At 45.5% G+C, this 26,724-nt stretch overlaps 1 protein-coding gene across 2 annotated transcripts in view; it reads left to right on the top strand.

The window, feature by feature from the left end:
* MYO3B (myosin IIIB) overlaps positions 1 to 26,724 on the top strand; it is a 292,153-nt gene that overhangs the window by 40,939 nt on the left and 224,490 nt on the right. For both annotated transcript variants that reach the window (XM_083467558.1, XM_083467559.1), the window contains 3 exons: positions 7,158 to 7,262; positions 7,567 to 7,666; positions 17,127 to 17,203. In XM_083467558.1, coding sequence (XP_083323684.1) covers positions 7,158 to 7,262; positions 7,567 to 7,666; positions 17,127 to 17,203 — 282 coding nt within the window. The remainder of the gene's footprint in view (positions 1 to 7,157; positions 7,263 to 7,566; positions 7,667 to 17,126; positions 17,204 to 26,724) is intronic.

Raw genomic sequence — 26,724 nt, 5'->3', positions numbered from 1 at the left:
GCAGACTTCAGGCCCGTCAGATCTACTTTGTGGGTTGTTGTTGTTTTACTGGAACCCACAAATCTTCTGAACAGAGCCATGTGGCAAAAGAATTTATGAACAGGGGGCTTTGGCTCATGTTTGCGGATTAGGGATTTGATTTCTTTTCAGTACCAGAATTGAACTGAGCTCAGAAAATTTTCATGCAGATGCCCACTCTTGCATAAGTGTCCTTCATTTCTGCAGCCCAATTCGAGTGGGGAAAGTTGATTTGCTGTTATTGTTAAACAACTGGGATTCAGGAACCATTTCCTATCTATTACAAATCAACCAGAGATCTGCCAGGAGATCCCTGAGCTACCACTTGCCCACCCCCGATTTCAATCAGGAAAGCAGAAAGGGTCAAAACATCCCTTCCTCCAGGGACTGATTTCCTGACTGTATTGCTGCTTTGCTTATTCTTCTTTTCTAATATTTTATTAAGGATTTTCTTGTTTTACAGAAGTAAGTGTAATGCCTCGTATTTTTTTTCCCATGTAACATTTTTACAAATCCATTTCATTTGTTGAGGCATTAGGGGGAGAAGGAAAAAAAAAGAAAGGAAAAAGAAAGGGGGAGTGGGGGGAGGGAAGATGGGTGAGGGTGGGGTTGGGTGGCGATGTTTCTATTATGCTTAATGTATGTAGAGTTTGGTGTCAGCGTTACTTGTGTTCCTTTGGTGGTGAGAGAGGTTGGGGTTGGCCTAGGGTTGGTTGTTTGTGACTGGCTGTGGTGGTCTTTGTTTTCATGTGTGAGTGGGGTGGGTGGGTGTTTTGGGTCAGGTTAGCCATATTGATTTGTATGCTGTTGGTGGATTATTGTCATTGTCTTGTTGGGCTGTGTATGTGATAAAGGGGAGCCATACCGGGCTGAAGGCGTCTTCTTCTATTTGTCCCCGTGCCAGTTTCAGTTTATTAGTTAATTTTTCTAGTAGGGCTGTTTCTCATACTATTTGGTACCATTGGTCATTGATAAAATTCCAAACCCTGCAGGAGCCCCTGTTGATCCATCTACTGAATCACATCCAGTTTGCCCTTCAGAATAATTCACACCCCCTCTGGATTGCAGTCATCAAACTGCAGGCGGGGAGAAAGTTAGCAAAATGTTAGCATTATTGACCCAACTGAAATACCCTGCACTTCAGGATTTGCATACCAATTTTGTCTCTGTTGTGCTGCAATTGCTATTTATAACACTTGAATTCAATGAAAGGAACACCATACAAAAGCGCTCAAATGCTTTTGTTGCTGTTTCTTTGATGAAATCATATATTCTTTGTGTTGTGGCTAACTTCTGGGGGTGAAAATGTAATTAAAAGTTCTTATTTCCCCTCGGGGCATCTTCGTTCTGCCAGGCTTATACTCTGTGAGCAATACCTTTCTCACTCAGAGCTCCTTTGAACACTTGGACCTGTCATGACTAAAGTGTTATTATTACCTCAACGTGAGGGGAGGAAAAAGGAACTCCTGCAGCCCTGTTCACTTATTTACAAAAGCAAGCACCACACACACACACACACACACACACACACACACCAACCCCTCGCCTCCCCCTGGCCTCATGTACCAACTTTCTCAACCTCCCTCAACATGGCTACATCCAGATATTTCGGATTTCAGGTCTCATGATCCCAAGTCACTGCAAACCCTCCAAGTGTCGCTATTTTCCAGGGATGTCCCTGATTTAGAGAAGTCATCCCGGTTTCTGATTTGATCCCCTTTTCCTTAGGATGTCCCTATTTTCATTGGAGAAATGTTGTGGGGTATGGAGTTATCCAACCCTCAAGCTGTCCGAAGGCAATCCTGCATAGGGAGGTTTGTTTAATGTTTAAAGCTTTATTGTGTTCTTATAGGTGTTGGAAGCTGCCCAGAGTGGCTGGGGCAACCCAGTAAGATGTATGGGGTATAAATAGGAAAATCATCATTCTAGAATGGGACCTCCTTGTTTTCAATGGAGAAATGTTGGAGGGTATGTCATTGGCCATGCTGGTTGGTGCTGATGGGTCTCCAGCTGTTATTGGACTACATCTCCCATCATTCCCAGATACCAGTGTGATGGCTTGTGAATGCTCTTCGCAAGAAGCACCTCCGCTCACTCAGAGATACATATATACAGTCTTTATTTTACATATGTACAGGCAGCGCATTACAATCATGCATCTGAATCCTCCGGTTCAGATTCTGGGAGTGGCTTACGCCGGCTTCTTCTCCAACAGAAAAAGCGGGGAAGTTTCACGTGATGCCTCTCCCCCCTCCCCCTCTTTAACTCTCTCCTTTCCCTGGCAGACGGAACAGGCATTGTTTCACTGTCTGTGCCAGAACTTCCTGTGCGGTGCTGAGGCTCTGGTTCATCATCTGAGAACCGTCCCGCCTCCTGGCTTTCCCCTCTTTCCCCAATTGCCACTTCCTGCCCACCTCCCTCTGCCTGTTCCTGCTCCTCCTCTCCATTCTCTGGCAGTACCATGACAACCAGGACCAGTGTTCAGGGATGGTGGGAACTGTAGTTCAAAAACAGCTGCTGTCCCAAGTTTGGGAAACCTTGATCTAGAGGGCCTTAGGTTGAGGAAGGCCACTTTGTACTGTGAGGCCACAAGGCTGTCTTTTTCTAACCCCAGTATGAGGCACCAAAACAGAATCAAAGAAACATCCACAACTGTACCTCTCATGCCATACTATATGTTCCTAGGCCACTCAGGTTGAGAGCTAGTGTGGTGTAGTGGTTAAGAGCGGTAGTCTCGTAATCTGGTGAACTGGGTTTGCTTCCCCGCTCCTCCACATGCAGCTGCTGGGTGACCTTGGGCCAGTCACACTTCTCTGAAGTCTCTCAGCCCCACTCACCTCACAGAGTGTTTGTTGTGGGGGAGGAAGGGAAAGGAGAATGTTAGCCGCTTTGACACTCCTTCAGGTAGTAATAAAGCGGGATATCAGATCCAAACACCTTTTCTTCTTCTTGAGCCTACACCTCATATTAATAGGGTTGTTATGGATCTAAACAGCAAATATACGGTGGTCAGATGTGCTTTGAGGAGATATACTGGTCCGTCTAGAATTATAGCTGAGATTTTCTATTGGTGAATGCAATAGAAAAAAAGACACAGGGTGATAGCAAAATAGCTACTGGAGAGACATGAGTGATGAACTAATGATGTAGGCAAAAATCCATTTAGAAAGGTTTTAATTTTACTTTTTCTCTCGCCGTTTTAGTATGTGGAAAACTATAGATGGGGGAAATGTTTGCAAGAAGCTGTGCTTTTCTGGATTCTGAATGTTTCATCTCGGTTGTTGGCAGAATGCGCCATCAAGCCCGAGTATAGAGATATGTCTGCCATCTATTTTATATTGCCTGCCAGCAGGAGTATTGATGGAGTGAAGGTTTGAAATGACTGTAATTTGTTGCCTCCCAGTTATCAAGTCCATCAATCTTGTCCCTTAAACACACACACACACACACACACACACACACACACACACACACACACCCCTCCTGGATTTTCCTTCACACAAAAGGCACTTTTAGAAAAGATACGTTAGTATAAAAGTATACCACTTCTGATACACACACACAATATTTTAAAACAGAGATGAATCCCATTAAAAACAACAACACTCAATTCAGTTTAGCTGGTGGGATGCAGGTGGCGCTGTGGGTTAAACCACAGAGCCTAGGACTTGCCAATCAGAAGTTCGGCGGTTTGAATCCCCACGACGGGGTGAGCTCCCATTGCTCGGTCCCTGCTCCTGCCCACCTAGCAGTTCGAAAGCACGTCAAAGTGCAAGTAGATAAATAGGTACAACTCTGGCGGGAAGGTAAACGGCATTTCTGTGCGCTGCTCTGGTTCGCCAGAAGCGACTTAGTCATGCTGGCCACATGACCTGGAAGCTGTACGCCGGCTCCCTCAGCCAATAAAGCGAGATGAGCGCCGCAACCCCAGAGTTGGGCACGACTGGAACTAATTGTCAGGGGTCCCTTCCTTTTAACTTTGGGCAAGGACCAGAGCTCAGTGGTAGAGAACGTGATGTGTTGTGTGGAGGAGGTCTCATGTTCGGTCCCCCACCTCTCCAAGTGTCACAGAAGCATGCCGGTCAGTAATCACAGAGTTCAAAGTTGGACTTAACTCCTTATTAGCAAAAAAAACCCACACCCATGATCTCCACAGACTTAGTTCAACGTCAGGCCTAATGAGCAGCTCATTCTTGGTGGTCTTATTCCATGAAAAGCAGTTGCCGAGACTGAAAGTCCTCATCTCCACACAGCTGTCCAATTCCCCTCCTCTCCAGGGCTTTCCCCCAAGCAACCGGAGGCTGCGCCCGTGTGCATCTGTCCCTGCTCCACCCTCTTCATGCCTCTTCTGGTTCTGGGAGACGAAGAGGGAGGGGAGCTTGTCGCAGTAGGAGGAGGAGACACCCGTGACTCTTCACCAGCCCGACTCTTCTCTGCCTCTTGGCCTCCCTCTCTCCGCTAACCTTCAGCTTCTGCCTCTGATTCTGACCTGCCACAGACTCTTCCCCGCTCACTAAACCCTGTTACACCTTCAGCTTCTGACACCTCGTACTCCCAGTCTTCTCTCTCTTCACCACTCCTCCCTGTTTTATTCAAGTCTTCTTCCCTTTGGGGTTCTCCAGCTGGTTCCTCCCACCATTCCTCTGTGTCCAACCCGTCCATGAAACCTGGAAAAGAAAGACAGGAAGACCCTCTGCTTGAGACCCTGGACAGCTGCCTGTCAGAGTAGAGCAGGCATAGGCAAACTCGGCCCTCCATATGTTTTGGGACTACAACTCCCATGATCCCTAGCTAACAGGACCAGTGGTCAGGGATGTTGGGAATTGTAGTCCCAAAACATCTGGAGGGCCGAGTTTGCCTATGCCTGAGCTAGAGGGACAAATAGTCTAACCTAGTATAATGCAGCTTCCAGTTCTCTTATGTTTTTAGATTCCTAATTTTTCCACCTATTTTGCCAGCCCTAAGGGCAAATCAGATCCTATGGGCCTTTTACATTAACAACAACAGTATCAAAGTTAGATGACTTCGAAATGTCACTTGAAGCAGGAACCTATCAATTATAAGCCATCCTAGTCCCTAGCATGGATGTTGGAACCCAATGGTTTAAGGGAACCTTAGGGTCTCATTCTGATCCTCAATGCATTGACCCTTTAAAGTGAATGGAAGGAAGGCAATGAAGAAGGAATAGTTTGGTCGGCAGAGTGTGAGACTCTTAATCTCGAGGTCATGGGTTATAGCCCCACGTTGGGCAAAAGATTCTTGCATTGCAGGGGTTTGGACTTGATGACCCCTGAAGTGTAGGTGAGTTCCCACAAGGCAAGACACAGTGATAACAGAACTAACAGAACTGGACAACAGGGGCAAAGCAAGTGCTTTTATACGTTTCTGAAGGCCTGGGCCACTCCCACTCCCAACGTGATTGGCTGTCTAAACTTCCAAGCTGCGAATCATGACTCAGAGTTTAAGGGCCAATGGCAGAGGCCCAAATCCTGAAACGTTTTGTGATTGGATATCATGTATCAAATCAGAACACAGGGGCTCAGAATCCTTAGTCCAGACTCAAGCTCAGGCAAAAAAAGGCCATTGAATACATAACAACCCACGTGGTCCCTTCCAACTCTACAATTCTATGATTTTGCAGTGGGATTTGCTTCCCTCCTGACGAGAAGGCTTTATGTCTAGGGGAGCTGCATTTATCCATGGAGGCACTGTACTCATTAATAATACCTTGTGATGATGACAAAGCCTTTGACCCTTGAGATGTATATTTTAGGACCCACCCCACTCTCTTAATTCTAATGTATTTTAACTGTTTTTAATACTGTGTTTTTAAAATGGCCACAACCCGCCCTGGGACCTCATGGTGAAGAGCAGGAAAGAAATTAAACCAGTAAATAACAGGTCACAAGCATCCTTGATTTCATCTATGTGAAGCAATTCTCTGTGCAGGCATTTGGGAAAGCTGCCACATGTTTCCCATTCCTGAGAATGGGAAGCCAATGAATTTCACAGGCTTCTGGATTGTGGCTTCTGTTTGGAAACGGAAGTGTTGTGGGAATCAAGAGGGCCTAGTTCCATGAGCTTACAGCCCAGCGTCGAATCTCTTGCGGCATTTTTTCATCTCCGCCAAGCTAAGCAGTTGGCTCCTTACAGTGGCGTAGCATGGGTTGTCAGCACGGCAAGTAATTTGTGCCCCCTAACCCGGTAGGGGCAGAGAGCTGCAAGTGCGAGTGCCCCCCCAGATGTTGCGCCCATGTGCGGCCGGCCCCCCCTGCGCCCCCACGCTACGCCACTGGCTCCTTACCTCTCTCGCCCTGACCTAGCCACTGTGATCCACGTGACGGTCACCTCCAGACTGGATTATTGTAACTCGCTCTACGTGGGGCTGCCCTTGAGACTGACCCAGAAACTCCAGCGGAATGTCGCGGCGAGACTCCTTACGGGGTCCTCGCTGCGAGATCATATTCACCCGGTGCTATACCAGCTGCACTGGCTCTCGGTGGAGTACAGGATCAGGTTTAAGGTGCTGGTTTTGACCTTTAAAGCCCTATATGGCCTAGGACCCTCATACCTACGGGACCACCTCTCCTGATATGTCCCACAGAGGAACTTACAATCTTCAAACAAAAACATCTTGGAGGTCCCAGGCCACAGAGAAGTTAAGCTGGCCTCAACCAGAGCCAGGGCTTTTTCGGCTGTGGCTCCGATCTGGTGGAACGCTCTGCCAAAAGAGACTAGGGCCCTGTGGGACTTGACATCTTTCTGCAGGGCCTGCAAGACAGAGCTGTTCCACAAGGCCTTTGGTCAGGGCACAGCCTGACTCCCTCCTTTGGCAATCTTCACAGAACTCTAGCCCAATGGTTGCCATCAATTTGATTTGAATTAATTTTATAATGAAATGATTTTAGAATGTTGTATTATTTTATTGTTGTTAGCCGCCCTGAGTCCGCCTTTGGCTGGGGAGGGCGGGATATAAATTAAAAAAATATTATTATTATTATTATTATTATTATTATTATTTGTATATATTGTTACTTGATCCATGAAAGCAGAGATCTGCAAGCTAAACAGGCCTGTTGAGTGACTAACAGGGGGTCTTGCTCTGCTTCTCTTTCCCCTCTTCCGCCCCCTTTTTGCAGCTGTGCAACGGAGGTTCTGTCACAGACCTTGTCAAAGGCTTGCTGAAGTGTGGCCAGCAGTTGGATGAAGCTATAATCTCGTACATCTTATATGGCGCTCTCCTGGTAAGGATGTTCATTAAGCTTCTAATGACAGCAGAGGGTGCAATTTACCCAACTGATGACATTTTCTATTTATAAATGATGGCGCGGCTGACAGTAAAACGCGGATTTTGTTATAGCAGCAGCGGGGGGGCTGTTTGCAGGATGTGCTGCATCTAACAGTGTGCATGCAGATTGTTTTGATTGCCCTCCCTAAAATTTGGGAAATTACATTTCAAAATGGGAGTTAGCATCTTCTCTCTTCCCCCTCCCCTCCTCCTCCTCCTCCTCCTCCTCTTCCTCCTCCTCCTTTTTTTTTTGGCACCAGGGTCTTCAGCACTTACACAACAACCGGATCATTCACCGTGATGTCAAGGGGAACAACATTCTCCTGACGACAGAAGGAGGAGTCAAGCTTGTTGACTTTGGTAATGAACAGCTTCTTTCTTTAGACCAGGGTGTCTGGGTTTTTTGACTGCATGGGAAAGCAGAGAAGTCTCTTCACCTGAGTGTTCTTTCGGGATGGAATCTTGAAATGAGAAGGCACAAAATGCACAAACATAGCAATGCTAGGGAAGGGGTCGTAGCTCAGAGGCTTTGCAGGCAAGAGTGCCCAGGTTCAATATCTGGAATCTCCCAGTAGGCCTCGTTTGAAATCCTGGAGCTGCCACCCAAGGGTCTGCTCACTATAAGTGAAATATACTCGGAGTCGAGAGTGGATTTCATGCTCTTTATTCAGCTGATAGTGGTGAGGAGGAATGGAAGTTCCCCCAGAATGTCTGCTTTATATACATTATTTATAAGTCTTGGAGTCTTATAAGTCTTGGAGGGAGTCATGGGAGGGAGAAGGCAGGGGAGAAGCTTGGAGAAGGCAGAAGCTGCTGTTTGAGGGAGGAACCAGCCAGATTGCTCCTGAGCTGATGGGAAGGGTAAATTGGGGGCGTTTTCCGGCTTTTTACATCTGGCAGAAAGATGGCAGAACTGCTTCCCCAAACATTTGTTGTTGTTTAGTCGTGTCCAACTCTTCGTGACCCCATGGACCAGAGCACGCCAGGCACTCCTGTCTTCCACTGCCTCCCGCAGTTTGGTCAAACTCATGCTGGTAGCTTTGAGAACACTGTCCAACCATCTCGTCCTCTGTCGTCCCCTTCTCCTTGTGCCCTCCATCTTTCCCAGCATCAGGGTCTTTTCCAGGGAGTCTTCTCTTCTCATGAGGTGGCCAAAGTATTGGAGCCTCAGCTTCAGGATCTGTCCTTCCAGTGAGCACTCAGGGCTGATTTCCTTCAGAATGGATAGGTTTGATCTTCTTGCAGTCCATGGGACTCTCAAGAGTCTCCTCCAGCACCATAATTCAAAAGCATCAATTCTTCGGCGACCAGCCTTCTTTATGGTCCAGCTCTCACTTCCATATATCACTACTGGGAAAACCGTAGCTTTAACTATACGGACCTTTGTTGGCAAGGTGATGTCTCTGCTTTTTAAGACGCTGTCTATTACCTGCTTCTGGAACCCCCAGAAATTTCAAAACAGTATGGAAGGAAGAGAGGGAAAACTCTGGTCCTGATCCGATTGTGCGTAAAGCACACCAGCTGTGGCTATGTGCCCATATCTTGCTCAATTAATTGTCAATAGTAACAACCAGGTTTGTTGTGTCTGTGGTGGGATCAGGACTCCCACCAGTTACCTGATTTGGGCTCTCAATATGTGGGCAGCCCTGGCAATCGAATCATGCCAGGAACCTTCCATGCTTCTCCCTCATGCTGCTTGCTAGATCAGAGCATTTGTTCACAGAAATAATATTGGGGAGATGCTCTTTTCCCCCAGTGCGGCGAAGGCAAAGAGGAAATCTCTAGATTTTAAATATTATCTTTTCCATATGAAAAGAAGGCAATGTTCTTTCTAAAACAATTTTGACTAGCCTTTAGCATATTTATTCACTCCCGGCAGAAGCTGAAGTGGTCCTCTGGGTCCAAAAGCTAACAGATCCATTTAATTTGCAATTACAGCTGTGAGTGAAAATTGTGAGTGAAAATTGTGAGTGAAAATTGGAAGCCTCCATAAAAGGATTAAAGAGAAGAAGTGGGCTTTGCAGTAGACTTCTGAATAAGCTTGCTGATTTCTTGAGGAGGATGCTAATTCAAGTAATAACGATAGCAATAATAAAAAGAGACGAGGCAGATGTGACTCACGCAGCCAAGTTTTATGTCTTCAAAAACGGGGTCAGCACATTGCGTCTTCCTCCCATCACCCCATACAGTGGTACCTCAGGTTAAATACTTAATTCGTTCCGGAGGTCCGTACTTAACCTGAAGCCACCAGAGCACAATTTCTGTTCTCATCCTGAAGCAAAGTTCTTAACCCGAGGTAATATTTCTGGGTTAGCGGAATCTGTAACCTGAAGCGTATGTAACCTGAAGCGTATGCAACCCGAGGTACCACTGTACTTGCAAGTGCCTAGCAGCAACTAACGCAATCAGTTCGTAATCGCCATCTTGGGACAGAGGCTATGCACACATTACTGGTTAGTCTGGCTCCAATGTGCTTCCACTGCTGGTGTTTGAAGCCAGGTACACATTGCACGGGTAGGACGCGGGTGGCGCTGGGGGTTAAACCACAGAGCCTAGGGCTTGCCAATCAGAAGGTCGGCAGTTCAAATCCCCGCAATGGGGTGAGCTCCCATTGCTCGGTCACAGCTCCTGCCAACCTAGCAGTTCGAAAGCACAACAGTGCATGTAGATACATAGGTACCACTCCGGCGGGAAGATAAACGGCGTTTCCGTGCGCTGCTCTAGTTCGCCAGAAGCGGCTTAGTCATGCTGGCCACATGACCCGGAAGCTGTACGCCGGCTCCCTTGGCCAATAAAGCGAGAGGAGCGCTGCAACCCCAGAGTCGTCCGCGACTGGACCTAACAGTCAGGGGTCCCTTTACCTTTTTACACGTGACATCAGCAACATTCCATCTTTATCTTGTAGCTTCTTGAGAAATACTCCTATATGGTGCATTTGCCCTCAAACCATTTTCTATTGAATTTGAAAATGGAGGCCACACTTAAGCAGAAGTATGTTCAATGCAGATGTTCATTGCGCATGTGTAGAAGATAGCTTCATAGAATTTGATGGAGTTTGATGGGGTTTCAGGCAGGAGAAACAAATCAGGGAGCTGGCAATGGTGTGTTTCCCTCCTCTTCTCCCAACCCCTTCTATTTTTACTTCTAACATCTGGTGTAGCTTGCTCACGACTTCGTGGCATTTTTGGTTGCTCCTATAAAGGTATTGCCCATCTGGGGATTTTGCAATAAACCTCCACAGTCACTGGCCCCCACCCCACCCAAATTCCTGTCCAGAGGGTTACAACAATAATATAAAGAAGTGAATAAACATGCATAATACTGAGTTGGGAGAGTTAACCAGCGAACACAGGGTTTCCCATACTGGAGTCTCCAGCTGTCTTTGGATTACAAGTCCTATCATTCCTAGCTAGCAGGGCTGATGAGAACTGCAGTCCAAAAACAGCTGGAGACCCAAGTTTGGGAAACACTGAGCTAACTGAACAAGAGAGAAAAGTAATTCACATCAGGTCAGTAGCTCAGTTGGTTAGAGTGTGGCGATGATAATGCCAAGGTTGCAGGTTCGATTCCCTGTATGGGACAGCTGCACATTTCTGCATTGCAGGGAGCTGGACTAGATGATCCTAAAGGTACCTTCCAACTCCAGAATGCTATGATTCTATGAAACCACAATCTATATTTTTTTTTAGGGGGGGAAACCTTTCAGTATGTAAATGTGGCTTCTCAAAAACAACCCTACTGGGCAGCAATCCCTAAGCAGAATAAACTGCTTTATATACATCCCATTTGGCACTTCAGTAAGTGCTAATTCCCTGGTACTTCCAAAGTAGCTGAATTTATTTTAAAAGCAAAGGCTCTGTGATTGCTTTGTGCAAGGAATGTGAGAGCAGATGCCTGTTTATTGCAGGGAGGTGCAGAAATTCGTTATTGATGAGTAGTTGAAACACGCAGTTTTGAGGAGCCAATTGGGCAAACAACTAGCCTAAAGCAACAGCTTATTGAGTAGTCTCATTGGCATCTAAAGGGTAAGGGGTGGAAATCACATTTTATCCGATGCTGTCTTCCCGGGACAATAATTAGCACCAGCAGCTTGCTTGAGCTGCAGGAAATAACCTGTCAATGCCAAAAGAAAAGAGCACATCGGAGGGAGGAAGTAAAAAAAAGGGAACAATATTGGTTGAATAGCATTTTTCGATATTTTGCACATAATCACCATGTTGCACTCCCACAGTGGGATATAAAATCCAAAATAGAACAAGAATGGCAAACGATTGATGCTGTCAACTGGCTGTGCTTTAGTGAGAGAAGAGCTGAATGAAAGAGCCATAAGTTTAGGTGGCTTTTGGTCTGATCCTTTGACATACATTTCTGACATCTCAAAAAAAAAAAAAAAAACACCTTGCAAAATATTTGATGGCACAAAATGTAATGTGTTTGCTAAGATGAAATCTACCTGCATTCCAAACCCATTTTGAAACTGGAGGAAGCCTAAGCGCTGTCCATTTAGTCCACAGAATGACAGAGGTACAATTTCAGATTTCAGTGTGTTTGCACTTATGCAGTGGCCAAAATTCTTACAAAGTACAGTCATACCTCGGGATAAATATGCTTCAGGTTGAGCGCTTTCGGGTTGCGCTCCACGGCGACCCGGAAGTAACGGAGCACATTACTTCCGGGTTTCGCCGCTTGCGCATGCGCAGATGGTAAAAATGAGGTCACACGCATGCGCGGAAGAGGCGAAACGCAACCCGCACACGCACAGACACGCTGTTGCGTCTTATGTTCTGTTCAGGATGCGAACGGGGCTCCAGAACGGATCCCGTTTGCATCCCGAGGTACCACTGTATATCCAAATGTCTCTCCTGCTCTTTGATATATTCAAGATTGAATTGCAAAACAACAAAGCGTAGCAAAACGAAAGCATTTGTAGCCATTCTATTTCATCTTTATACCTCAAGTATACAGTGGTACCTCAGGTTACATACGCTTCAGAACAGTTTCAGGTTAAGAACGGACCTCCAGAACGAATTAAGTACCGTATTTTTCGCCCTATAGGACGCACCGTCCCATAAGGCGCACCTAGTTTTTTTGGGGGGAAATAAAGGGGAAAAAATTATTTCCCCCCCAGGCGCGGGGCTGGGGCGGCCCGAGCTTCCCCCAACCCCAGCCCCCAAACAGGCAGCTCTCTGCAAGCCGTGGGAGCCCAGCGCTGCCTCCCGCTGCTTGCGGAGAGGTCCGTGAAGCCTGGACGCGCTGATCTCGGCGCGCGCAGGCTTCGGGATGCCGGCAACTCTCCCCAAGCAGCGGGAGCGCTCCTGCTGCTTGCGGAGAGGTCCGCGAAGCCTGGACGCGCTGAGATCAGCGCGCGCAGGCTTCGGCATGCAGGCAGCTCTCCGCAAGCAGCGGGAGCGCTCCCGCTGCTTGCGGAGAGGTCCGCGAAGCCTGGAGAGCGAGAGGGGTCGGTGCGCACCGACCCCTCTCGCTCTCCAGGCTTCAGCGAAAGCCTGCATTCACCCCATAGGACGCACACACATTTCCCCTTCATTTTTGGAGCGGAAAAAGTGTGTCCTATAGGGCGAAAAATACGGTACTTAACCCGAGGTACCACTGTATACAGAATGATTATACGATTCAAAACAATAATGACTTTCACTGCATTCCTGTAGCCACTAAACTGAGTGTAAGGCCTGTTGAACTCAATGGAACTTACTTTTGAATAAACATGCAAAGGAATGTGCAGCAGGAAGAACCTGGTAGGTAGAAATACAGGTGCTCCTGATATTACGTCTGGTCTGCAACGGAGGTCAGAGAAAATGCTTCCCCCATACTCCCTAAATGACACCCTGAAAAGTGGTGAGGTTAGCTTGTTGTTGTTGGCATTCATGGAGTGTGTCTCCAGAGGTGAAGTCAAATGGCTGTGTTAGGAGCAAGCCAGGGCAGTGTGTATGGAGATCTTGGGCTGTCCACATGACAGCCCCAGCTTGGTCTCCCTGATGTGGTCCGAAGGAAAGCAGAGCAATATGTTTGGCACCAGCTTGGCTGCAGGAGCTGCTGCCAAAAGGAGGTATGTAAGACACAGTCCAACTGTCTTAGGGACTCCACTCCAGTTTTGCGTAGGGTTTGCTCCTCAGCCTTTTCTTCTCCTGAAGATATACCACAAGGCAGCAGAGGTTTCAGATCAGAGTTCTTCTTCTCCTAGATGGGCTACCTTCCCAGGTTGACAGCCCCTTCTCCCTCTACATCACGTGCAGAAACCGTCTCCTTGACCATTGGACCCACTGTTGGTCTTGTCCACTCAATCCGCCAGAGCCTGTCTTCATGTGCAGCGCAAGTCCCTAACTCACTGAGGGCTTGAGACCCATTGGCTACCCTCACCTGGTTTAGCCAGCCAGTGGAAGCCATTCCAGGGTGTGGCTGCTGTCGCATGCAGACAGCTTCTAGGACAGCGGTTCTCAACCTGTGGGTCCCCAGATGTTGTTGGACTACAACTCCCATCATCCCTGAGCTCTGGCCTTGCTAGCTAGGGGTGATGGGAGTTGTAGTTCCACAACATCTGGGGACCCACAGGTTGAGAAAGGCTGTTCTAGGAGCCACAGGTGATAGCTGAATGCAGGGTTGGGGACCAAAGATGCACAAACTACCCCAAAAGGTGTATGGCGTGTCCCCTACCAGTGGTACTACCCCTCCTCTAACACCCCATATAGCCTGGTTAAGTTGAAAACAGGGTGGCCCACTTTCTCCCAGCACAAAACCACCATTGAATACACCCCACTGGTATCACACACTGAATTGTCTCTGCTTTCCCTAATGAATCCTGGGGGTTGTAGTTTGGTCAAGGTGCTGAAAATTCCATTTTTGGGGTCCCCACCTTCCTCTTCAAAAACTACCATTCCCAAGGAAAGGGAAGGGCCTTTAAGTCTAGTTTAAGTCGGATGCAGACATGACTTCTGAATACCTATTTACTCTTATATACTTGTCACTTTTGGTTGTGATCAATACATGCTATTAAGCCCAAGAGAGCCATTTTAAAATTGGATACAGATTCTAGGCGATCTACAGCAAATTATAGAAAAGGAAATTTTTGCACATGGGCGAGAACTACAGAGATCAATATTCAGTTAGTGAACAATTCTGTAAATGGTTGCCAAATTACTCCGAACTTGTGTGAGTTATCCCTCTTATAGTACATAATTTGTTCTTTGTTGGACGACTCTATAAGGTCTTCAGTTCCCAAATACAGGTGGAGATTAGGCTCCCGCAGACATCCTTTTTATTGCACATTTACCATGATTTGTGCTCACGATGCTGTTACTTGTGATCCCACTTCCAATACAAGCATTTTGAGGTGGCCAGCCTTCTTCATTTCCAGTCAGTGGATATCCTCCTGAAATCCCATAACTTTCCTGCTTTTGTTGTGCTAAAGTGCCTCGGGGCAGCAATAACGTGGTTGCACTGGAGGAGTACAGGCGATTTATGGAGTGGTTATGTTCCAGGCCCCTGTGTGCATAAGTGAAGTTGTGTAAAGTGGGGAGCACTCTTTAAACACCCTCTCCACCACTCTCTCTTCAATCCATACCCAAAATGCCGTATATAAAAAATATCCGCAACTGACATTGAAGGTCTGGGGCTGGCAGGAGGCGGGGGGGGGGGTAAGTGGAAAAGCAACTCCTCCTGCTGCTGCTGCACTTGAAATTGAAATTGAAATACTTTATTGTCACTTGTACAACTTGTATACAGTGAGATTACACGAGCACCTCCCACTCAGCTCTCTTCGTCTTAATTCCCCTCATTTACTGACACAAACCCACCAAACCAATAAGTCAGTTGCCCTGTTGTTATCCTTTCATTCAGCAGCCTAACAGCCCACGGATAGAAGCTGTTTTTTACCCTGTTGGTGCAACTAATCATGCTTCTGTATCTTCTGCCCGAGGGCAGGAAATCAAGAAAGTGCCGGCCAGGGTGTGAATCATCCCTGAGGATTTCCCTCACTCTCCTGAGGCAACGTTCTTCCACTATGTCATCCAGCGAATTCATGGGACAGCCCATAATATCTTGTGCTGTATTCACCACCCTCTGTAGGCACTTCCTATCAGTTGATGTCAAACCAGCATACCACACCGTGATGCAGTATGAAAGGGCACTTTCTATTGTGGACCGGTAGAAGGAGATCATCAAATGTTCTTTCGCAATACTCTGAGGAGATGGAGTCTCTGTTGGGCTTTCTTAACCACCTGGGTTGTATTGATTTTCCAAGTAAGGTCTTCACTGAGATAAACTCCTAGGAATTTAAAGGAAGAGACTCTCTCCTCACAGCCCTGCAGATCAGCTGTTAGGCGGGGAGACTGAGCAGCCACAATGAGCCTCCAGGTTGCTTCAGGGTTCCCTCACTGATGTCCTCTTCGGGCTCCAAGAAAAGTGTACTCGCAAGACATGAGCTCTCTCCTGCCATTTCCGGGTTTGAATGGAATGATTTCCTGGCACCATGCGTATACAGTGGTACCTCGGGTTAAGAACTTAATTTGTTCTGGAGGTCCGTTCTTAACCTGAAACTGTTCTTAACCTGAAGACCACTTTAGCTAATGGGGCCTCACGCTGCCACCGCGCCACTGCCACGCAATTTCTGTTCTCATCCTGAAGCAAAGTTCTTAACCTGAGGTACTATTTCTGGGTTAGCGGAGTCTGTAACCTGAAGCGTCTGTAACCCGAGGTACTACTGTACATGGTTGTGCATGAGTCGATCGCACATGAATGGGGGGGTGCCTATATTGCAGATCAAACTGAAGCAGAATAAATCCATCACTAATCACTATGATTGTGTCAATAAAAGGTTGCAGTATACATCTGCAATAAGATACCAGTCTGGAGGGACCCATCGAGATTTCCACAGCTGCAATATAATGTAAACAGGGAGCAGGTGGCGCTGTGGTCTAAACCACTGAGCCTCTTGGACTTGCTGATCGGAAGGTCAGCGGTTCAAATCCGCATGACAGAGTGAGCTCTGTCCCAGCTCCTGCCAACCTAGCAGTTCGAAAACACGCCAGTGCAAGTAGATAAATAGACACCGCTGCGGCGGGAAGGTAAACGGCGTTTCCATGCACTCTGGTTTCTGTCACAGTGTTCTGTTGCACCAGAAGCAGTTTAGTCATGCTGGCCACATGACCTAGAAAGCTGTCTGTGTACAAACTCCGGCTCCATTGGCCTGAAAAGCGAGATGAGTGCCGCAACCCCATAGTCGCCTTTGACTGGACTTAACCGTCCAGGGGTCCTTTACCTTTACACACACACACACACACACACACACACACACACACACATGTAAAGCCCTGTTTAGGGAAGTTTTTAACATTTAATGCTGTATTGTTTTTAACACTTGATTGGAAGCCGCCCAGAGTGGCTGGGGAAACTCAGCCAGATGGGCTGCGTATAAATAAATTATTATTATTATTATTATTATTATTATTATTATTATTATTATTATTATTTATATGATGTACTTGGTGCCAAATGATCTGCCAATCTCAAGTGTAATTTGGTTGACATCTGTCCAAATGACAGAGATGTGCCACCATAGAAGGTGATTGATTCTATTCAAACAGAAGCCTCAATCGATTCTGGGAATGACATCTTGGCTAGGCAATTCCAAAATGCACCGACTTTAGAATTGCCTGACTTTAGAATTGTCACCCATTAGTGGGGGGAATTGTATAAATCTATTGACCTTGATTGCCCTCTCTGACATTGTATTGAAAGGGCAATAAGGATCAGTTTCCAAAAAGGAATGCTATTGTGCCAATATTTGGAATGCATTTTATCATTACAGGTGTTTCTGCACAGCTTACCAGCACGAGGCTGAGGAGAAACACGTCAGTTGGAACCCCATTTTGGATGGCTCCTGAGGTGAGCTATAGTTTGTTTATCATGTGTACGCTTGCTTCTATTAAATAGCTGCTTTGAACTGGTGTGGTTTTTTTTAACTGCTAATTTCGTTGTCTTGTTATTTGTTTTTTGGTGTGTGTGTTTTTGACAATCAAGTAGTACATAAGTTATATTAAATACAAAAATAAAAAGCTAGATTTAAGATTGCAGGGCTTTGAGATACATGTTATCTGAATTCTCAAAGCCCCTTTATATATAGGATACTAGCCATCCATCTTTAAGAATAAGCCGAGTAAGAAGATTGGGATTTAGCTGAGGTGACCGAAGTTATGTGCCAAGAACAGGGCAGCAAAGTTTGAACCCACATCTATGGTGAATGGCAGTTTCCCACTGAATCTGCTTTACATCCAACCTGATTCTATAGCAGGTCATCAGAGGAATTTGTTAAATGCTACAGTTTCTCTAGGGATGCGGGTGGCTCTGTGGGTTAAACCACAGAGCCTAGGACTTGCCGATCAGAAGGTCGGCGGTTCGAATCCCCGCGACGGGGTGAGCTCCCGTTGCTTGGTCCCTGCTCCTGCCAACCTAGCAGTTTGAAAGCACATCAAAGTGCAAGTAGATAAATAGGTACCGCTCCAGCGGGAAGGTAAATGGTGTTTCCGTGCGCTGCTCTGGTTCGCCAGAAGCAGCTTAGTCATGCTGGCCACATGACCCGGAAGCTGTACACCGGCTCCCTCAGCCAATAAAGCAAGATGAGCGCCGCAACCCCAGAGTCGGTCACGACTGGTCCTAATGGTTAGGGGTCCCTTTACCTTTCCCTTTACAGTTTCTCTAATCTGGCAACACTCCCTCCAACAGTTAACTCATATGGTGAGTGTCATGAATGTGTCAGTGTCATGGCAATAGAGTCAGATTCCCTCCCCCCCCTTTTGGGGAGGATCCGGAATTCAGATTAGGAGAAAGAAAACTGCAGCAGAAGTACCTGGTCCAGAGTGTTCTGTTGTTCCAGTACATCTCTAGCCTTAGGAAGTCACATTGTAGAGCCAGTGTGGTGTAGTGGTTAAGAGCAGTGGATTCGTAATCTGGTGAACCGGGTTCGCTTCCCCGCTCCTCCACATGCAACTGCTGGGTGACCTTGGGCCAGTCACACTTCTCTGAAGTCTCTCAGCCCCACTCACCTCACAGAGTGTTTGTTGTGGGGGAGGAAGGGAAAGGAGAATGTTAGCCGCTTTGAGACTCCTTCGGGTAGTGATAAAGCGGGATATCAAATCCAAACTCTTCTTCCTCTGACTCTTAAGACTCAAAGCCCAAGGAGAGCCACATTTTTACCTCCTCCATTGGATCAATGGCTGCTAAAATAGACTTGTCCCCTTTAAATCAAGAGGTTCCTCTCATGCAAGGTAGAGCTAGAAGAAGAAGAAGAAGAAGAGTTTGGATTTGATATCCCGCCTTTCACTCCCCTTCAGGAGTCTCAAAGCGGCTAGCTACTGAAATGATGCAGAAACCGCTATTTAAGGGTCAGTCTGAGGATGACTGCTGCTGAAACAACATTTGAGCATTGCTCTTGCGGAGCCATGCATGGAGCTGTCCAGGGTGCCACTGAAGCCTTGCCTTGCCTCCATCCTGCTGAGCCTGTCACTCAACAGAGAACAAAGTGGGCTATTCTGTAAGAGGAGGGTAGTGAGAGATGCATCTTAAAACATTTAGACCCAGAATAAATGTGACACCAGAGCCTATGCAATGTTCAACACAAGTAGCACCTCATTTAACACACCACACAAACAACCTCTGCCTGGTCAGTCATCCTACATGCGCTGCACACTTCTTTGAATTTTCCACTGCACTTCTTGGCTCAAAAATATGTATTAAAATGAATATTTTGGGTGGCAATGCATGCAATAATGAGCACCTTAGGGGGAAATGCATAGGGAATTGGTATTTTTGGGAAAACATACAGAAATGAATATGAAATGTGTACTATTGTGAATGCAAAGTTGTTGGGTTTTTTTGGAGTTTCGTTAAAAAGAAAAAAAAGTTCCAGCAAAATTGGATGGAATCAATATGTCAAGAGGGAAGAGGATCAGAGATGGACTGATCCCCCTGTACTTGTTTGAAACAAGGACCTATTTACATATAACACCAGTCCTGAAAGACCTTCATTGGCTTCCAGTACGTTTCTGAGCACAATTCAATGTTGGTGCTGACCTTTACAGCCCTAAATGGTCTCGGCCCAGTATACGTGAAGGAGCGTCTCCACCCCCATCGTTCAGCCTTCTAGCGGTTCCCTCACTGTGAGAAGCGAGGTTACCGGGAACCAGGCAGAGGGCCTTCTTGGTATTGGCGCCCGCCCTGTGGAACACACTCCCATCAGATGTCAAGGAAATAAACAACTACCTGACTTTCAGAAGACATCTGAAGGCGATCCTGTTTAGGGAAGTTTTTAATGTTTGATGTTTTATCGTGTTTTTCATATTCTGTTGGGAGCTGCCAGTGACCGGGGAAACCCAGCCAGATGGGCAGTGTGTATATAAATTATTATTATTATTATTATTATTATTATTATTATTATTATTATTATATTTATTTATTTACTCGTTAGTGCTCTGCCGATGTGCACAGGGGTCAAGAATGCCACCCCTGTGTGAAACGCTCATTGCCTGTACACAAGAAGCAATAAATGAGCAGCAAATATCCGAATGCATTTCAATACAACTTTTTATTTTTAAACTGCATGGATTAAAAAAATAAGGCAGATCTTTTGGGATTTCAAAAATAACATTCTTACTGAAAAACAATGTAATCTTCAATGGCATTCTAGAAATGTCCTGTTGAACAAGCCTTCCCAGCTAGAAGCTCCGGCTGCTGCTTTAAAGCAAAACTTCTTATGTAATCAAAACATATTTCTTTTGATGGATCTATTTAAATGATAACTTGCAATATCCATCTTATGTTCAAAATGACACTTCAACTGTAATGTGCTGGGCAGCTTTAATTAAGAGGCTTTAAATACCTTTCAATGAAAAGCAAATGCCTAGCAAAAATGACAGGATTCTACGTACAGTAATTGAAAACAGCAAGCTCGGTTTTATAATTCATTGGAAATAAACATCACGCCCAATGCATGCAAACAGTCTAAAAAAGGGCCTTGCTTGCCTTTTCCCTTTTCTCCCCTCCAGCATCTCCTATTTGCTGTTCAGTGGCCCGCATCACAGGGCTCAAGGTCAGTCCCGGCTTAATAGCTTGAGGTTTCTTTACTTCCTATTTAGCTAACATTAGCTTCCCTGATCTGGTCGGACGTTTTGTTCTCTGCCCGAGTACCATTTAAATAAGAGGGAGAGTTTATGTCGGCCAAATTCTAGGAGAAAGATGCACATTTAGACAAATAAAGTACAAAATCCATTTGATTTTTTGATGCCTCAAAGGCATCGGAAAGTCATTGCGCAAATGCAGATTGTTTGAATGGGGAAAAGGAAGAGCAGGATCTTAACAATGAGATGAACAGTTTCTCTGCAGTAAGGAAAGATTGTATACACGTCCCATTTATAACATAGAAGGCAAATTTAATGCTCATTAGGCAGTGTCTCGCTGTAACTATAATTTTGCAGATTCACTCCTCTCCCAGTTTGCTGGTACTTTTGCAGAACGGAGACATTTTTGGTTTGGGAAGGGGTTGCCATTGCTTCAGATAAACCGTTGCATGAATAAGAGCCCCTGAGAGAAAGGGGAGAGGACTCGCATACCCCCCCACATTTCTCAGGTGAAAATAGGGACGTCCCATTCCATAATGATAATTTTACTATTTATACCCCACACATCTTATTGGGTTGCTCCAGAACTCTGGGCAGCTTTCAAAATATATGAAAACATAATAAAACATCAAACATAAAAAACCCCTTCCCTATAAAGGACTGCCTTCAGATGGCTTGGGGGTTGAATAAGTCCATACCCTCCAACTTTTCTCCAATGAAAAGAGGGACGTCCTAAGGAAAAGCGGGTGGCGCTGTGGGATGTGGGTGGCACTGTGGGTTAAGCCACAGAGCCTAGGACTTGCCGATCAGAAGGTTGGCGGTTCGAATCCCCACGACGGAGTGATCTCCCGCTCCCATTGTTTGGTCCCTGCTCCTGCCAACCTAGCAGTTCAAAAGCATGTCAAAGTGCAAGTAGATAAATAGGTACCGCTCCGGTGGGAAGGTAAACAGTGTTTCCGTGTGCTGCTCTGGTTCGCCAGAAGTGGCTTAGTCATGCTGGCCACATGACCCGGAAACTGTACGGCGGCTCCCTCGGCCAATAAAGTGAGATGAGCGTCGCAACCCCAGAGTCGTCTGTGACTGGACCTAACGGTCAGGGGTCCCTTTACCTTTACGGAAAAGCAGGACATTCCAGGATAAAATCAGAAACCAGGACAGCTTCTCTAAATAAGGAACGGCCCTGGAAAATGGGGACACTTGGAGGGTCTGAACTCATTCTTCTTTCTTCTTTGGCGATCACTTATAGCCGAGTATGATTGTCTTCCATAAACATGGTTTTAACAATGAGTCCGTAAGTGACTGTGGAGGCCAATTCTGGATCCACACATCCTTTCACAGTGTGGACATTGGTTTCCGGGTGGGAGTTGATCACGGTGTGGATTTGCCAAGCATGCCTTTCTCTTAGCACGTTTCTCCCTTGCGTTCTGAGTTTGAGCGTCTTCAAAGCCCATGACACCTTGGGTAAAGGCTGTTCTCCAACTGGAGTGCTCGCAGGTCAGTGTTTCCCAGTTGTCGGTGTTTATACTACATTTTTGTTAGATTTGCCTTGAGAGAGTCTTTAAACCTTTTTTGTTGACCACCAGCATTACGCTTTCCATTTTTAAGTTTGGAATAGAGTAGTTGCTTTGGAAGATGATAATCAGGCATCCAAACAACATGACCAGTCCAACGAAGTTGATGTTGAAGAATCATTGCTTCAACACTGGTGATCTTTGCTTCTTCCAGTACACTGATATTAGTTCGCCTGTCTTCCCAAGTGTGAGGATATTTAGGATGAACTCATAAACAGACACTGAGGCAGGGATTTGCTCTTGGCTTTCTAATGAAGCACAGCTTGTCTTCAAATGCTGTTTACTAAGTAAACAGCAGGTAATGAGGTATTGTGATCCACCAAAAGATTAAGAGCCAATCTTGTTGTGTGCTAAATAGAATCTAAACAAACTAACCAAAGGAGGGAAGAATGTCACATATGTTGAAGGGTGCTGGCACCAGCAATGTGTGCAGCATTGGGGGTGGGAATCAATGGCTCGGTCCCCCTTCTCCCTAGGAGTGTTCACGTCTTGCATTCAATGAGCGCACAATCTGAGTATGCAAACAATCAAGTTGTACACTTGCGCAGGTATTCACATGTAATGTTGAACAGCTTCGGCTGGTGGCCCAGCTACGCCCCCATCTGGACAGCGATAGCTTAACTACTGTTGTCTATGCTCTGGTAACCTCAAGGTTAGATTACTGCAATGGGTTATACGTAGGGCTGCCTCTGAAGATGGTTTGGAAACCAGCTAGTGCAGAATTCAGTGGCCAGGTTGCTCCCCGGAGCAAAATGGTTTGAGCATATTACACTGATCCTAGTCTGACTGCACTGGCTACCAATTGGTTTTCAGGCCCAATTCAAAGTGCTGGTTTTGACCTATAAAGTCTTAAATGGCTCAGGACCACAATACCTCAAGGACTGCATCTTCCCATATGAACCTACCTGGACCCCGAGATCATCATCTGAGCCCCTTCTTCGTTTTCTCCTCCTCGAGAGGTCTGGAGAGTGGCAACACAAGAACAGGGCCTTCTCTGCAGTGGCTCCCCATCTGTGGAATGCTCTCCCCAGGGAAGTTCGCCTGGCGCCTTCACTATACACCTTTAGGCGCTAGGCAAAAACATTCCTTTTCAACCAGGCCTTTGCCTGACTTGATCTGCATCGTATACCCTTTTTTAAAGTGCTGGCTCTTTTGGGTTGTTTTTTTAATTGGGTTGTTGGTTTTGTTTTGATTTTATGTATTTGATATTTTGTGTGAACCGCCCTGAGACCTTCAGGTATAGGGCGGTATAGAAATTAAATAAATAAATAAACAAACAAATAAATAAAAGTGTGCCGTCTGCGTGCCTGTGTACACAATAGCCGAGTTATAAAAAATCAACTAATGTACACTCTTTCACGCAAATACTTATGCATGGGGAGAGGCAGCTTGTACCTGTGTTAAATGTCTGAAGGGGGACATTGTCTAATTCTGATCTTCATAGCTCACTTTTTGGTGTGAATTGCTTGAAGCGGATAGCTCTGGAGAGCTCAGTTGGTTAGAGCAGGGGTCAGCAAACTTTTTCAGCTGGGGGCCCTCAGACCTTGTGGGGGGCCAGACTGTATTTTGAAAAAAAAAATAATGAACGAATTCCTATGCACCACAAATAACCCAGAGGTGCATTTTAAATAAAAACACACGTTCTACTCATGTAAAAACATGCTGATTCCCGGACCGTTCTCAGGCCGGATTGAGAAGGCGATTGGGCCGGATCTGGCCCCCGGGCCTTAGTTTGCCTACCCATGGGTTAGAGCATGGTGCTGATAACACCAAGGTTGCAGGCTTTTAGACTAAGTGATCCACAGGGTCCCTTCCAATTCTACATGATTCTACTTCATTAACAAAGTACTATGGATCCTTTGATTAACTATAGATAAAACTGTCTGGTTTCTTTTCGGGGCTGGGGGTGTGTTTTAATGATTGGACAGCCTCCATAGATATTGTTTTGCTGCCTTATAATCAAGCCAATGGCTATTTTATATATATCTATTTCAAAATGGGAGGGCTTAAAATGAAAGGCAATTGATTTTGCTATGCCTAGCAAAATTGGCTGTGTCTTCCTTCTGAGTTAATGCCTCTAAGGAGAACTTTTACATGATTTCAGTGAAGTGACATTATTGGGAACAGATGTTTTTGGAAAGAGGATGAAGAAATTTCAAAAGCTTGAAATGTGTTACGCTTCCTGCCATAGTGTTGCCCCCTCGCATTTTGACAGTCTCTGTTAATGGTAAATGCCAAGATACGATGGGTTTTTATTCAGGATGTAAACGTTGAGTCATCATTCTGGGGGGACGCCTCACAATCAAATAAATTATATATATTTTAAAATAAAAACTATACATGTCATTTCCTCCTTTAAATTTTGTGCAGGCATAACTCATAATGGCAAACATTAACCATTTTGTGTTCAGTTTTACTTCACCATATCTTCTTCAGCCTGTTCTCTAATGCTTTTGAGTTATTCTCTCTATGCAACTCATTGCTCTCTCTAAACAGTTCATAAATTTCCATAGCATATGGCAGTGGATGAAAATTTGGGGAACCTAGGAAGAAGAAAGATTTACGAAATAGGACTTCTCATATTTATTACAAGGGGTTCTGTGGCACACTGGAAGAAAATTCCAGAATCTGTATTTTCACAGTTCTATATTCGGCCAAGCAAAATGTTACAAAAAAGTGTGCAACGTGTCTGAGTTCTCCATAATTCTTCATCGGGTTAGAAGGGAAAGAAAATGGAGATGGCTGCAAGGGGGAGCTGGTTGATGCTGGAATTGTTAGAATTCCTGGTCTATGATTGCAGTCATGGGATTGTTGTCTTTCACATGACGGTATATGTTTTGACTCCACAGAGTGGGAAGTGACGGAGACAGGATGTTTGTGTTACTGTGTTCCGTGAAGTGGGACTATTGTCCTTTGTTCTTTTTCTCTTTGCTGTCTGATGCTAGAGAGAAAGAGAGGGAGGGAGCCATGTTGCAGTGCTCCGTGTGTGTATGTATATGTAAATAAAGTAGATTAGCCAAAATGCTGAGTTGCTGAGGTCTGTCACACGAGTTGCACAAACTCTGCAGATCCCTAAGTGTGCCAGTGTCGGTTGGCATCAGCCGCTGTGATGTTTGGACTGAAGAAAGCTTATGAAGCTCCCGAACGATTGACCAGGACTGAGGGAACATGCCAGTTGGGCACGTGTCTCTGCCAGGGTCCTACTCGAGTGTAGGCTGAACTCCTGACAGGAATCACGAAAGGACTCTGCTTTTAATCATGATTTTAGGAGAGGTTGTGGGAACCGGTGGCAGACATATCATGCTACCTGGAGCTGATGGCTGTGTGCTTTACAGATTCTTAGGTGCACTTAGAACTGCTGGGATGGAAGGAGAAGCATATGGTTTAGGACAGGTGAGTTTCTCTATTTCTCATCTTTAGTTCAATTCTCTACATTTCTGCATCAGTTTCTGATTTCCTTTTAAAATTCCTCAACGTTTTAGTAAAATTTTCTCCTAATTACACACGCAGTTTCCCCTAGGATACACATTCTTGCCAGCAGTTTCTCCTAACAGAACACATTTTTGTACCATTTTCACTAATGCAGGCATTTAAATGCACACTTTAGTACATCCGTTTTTGTACACATTGGATGGTATTCTACCGAGCTTTACTCCAAGTAGACCCAGTAAAATCAATGGACATGACTATGGTGGAGTCCTTAATTTCCATTTGAGTAGAATTAGAGTAGAGTAGAGTAGATCCATTAGAGTAGAATGAGAGTAGATCCATGGATCTACTCTAAGTACAACTTAGTTGCAAACTAAGTCACTTGGCTGAACAACTGCATTGCAAAATTCTGTGTGAATGTCAAAGGATGGCTGTACTGTATTTAAATCCACATATTTTCTGGGAAAGGGCAGACTAGATGAGTTTGCTTTTAAATGAAAACTGGATCATTCCCCCCCCCCTTCCCCACCATCCCTGCATACCATGTCCATTTCTAAAAACATAAAATATGGCTGTTATTTCCCAGCTCTGTATACTTCCATAGATGAAACATGCCTTATTTTAAGCTTTTTTTTTAACTGGAAGAAGAGCGACCTTTTTAAGCTGTAGGCCGTTCCACTATCCCTCAGACCATGTGGTGGGCCAGACTATATTTTGAAAGGGAAAAAAATGAACAAATTCCTATGCCCCACATATAACCCAGAGATGCATTTTAAATAAAAGCACACATTCTACTCATGTAAAAACACCAGGCAGGCCCCACAAATAACCCAGAGATGCATTTTAAATAAAAGCAAACATTCTACTCATGTAAAAACACACTGATTCCTGGACCATCCGCAGGCCGGATTGAGAAGGCGATTGGGCCGCATCCGGCCCCTGGGCCTTAGGTTGCCTATCCCTGAGCTGTATGTTGAGTTACCCTGGAGCAGGCTGTCCTCTTAAGCAAGCCTCGTGTTTGTGCCTAATTTTTCCTGCTTAGAAAAGAGCAGCAATATATTTCCATGCCTATTATCCTTGCATTTTTTCATAGCTCCTGTGTATTTGAATACAGAGCATTTTATTTATATTCAAATAGTTGTATGGCAAATGGAAAGCAAGAGAGTGATTGGATTGAGAGGCAAATGAGGATGATTTATTTTAGCTCAGATACACCCGCCATTTAAACGCCATTCATTCCTATTGCCAGTCTGCTGACTGAAAGAGCATTGCTCCAGCTCTTAAAATATAAAAT

Source organism: Podarcis liolepis (assembly GCF_965112155.1).
Source record: "Podarcis liolepis genome assembly, chromosome: 1".
NCBI lineage: Eukaryota > Metazoa > Chordata > Lepidosauria > Squamata > Lacertidae > Podarcis > Podarcis liolepis.
Note: the sequence above shows the minus strand (reverse complement) of the source record. Positions and strands in the feature narration are given on the sequence as shown.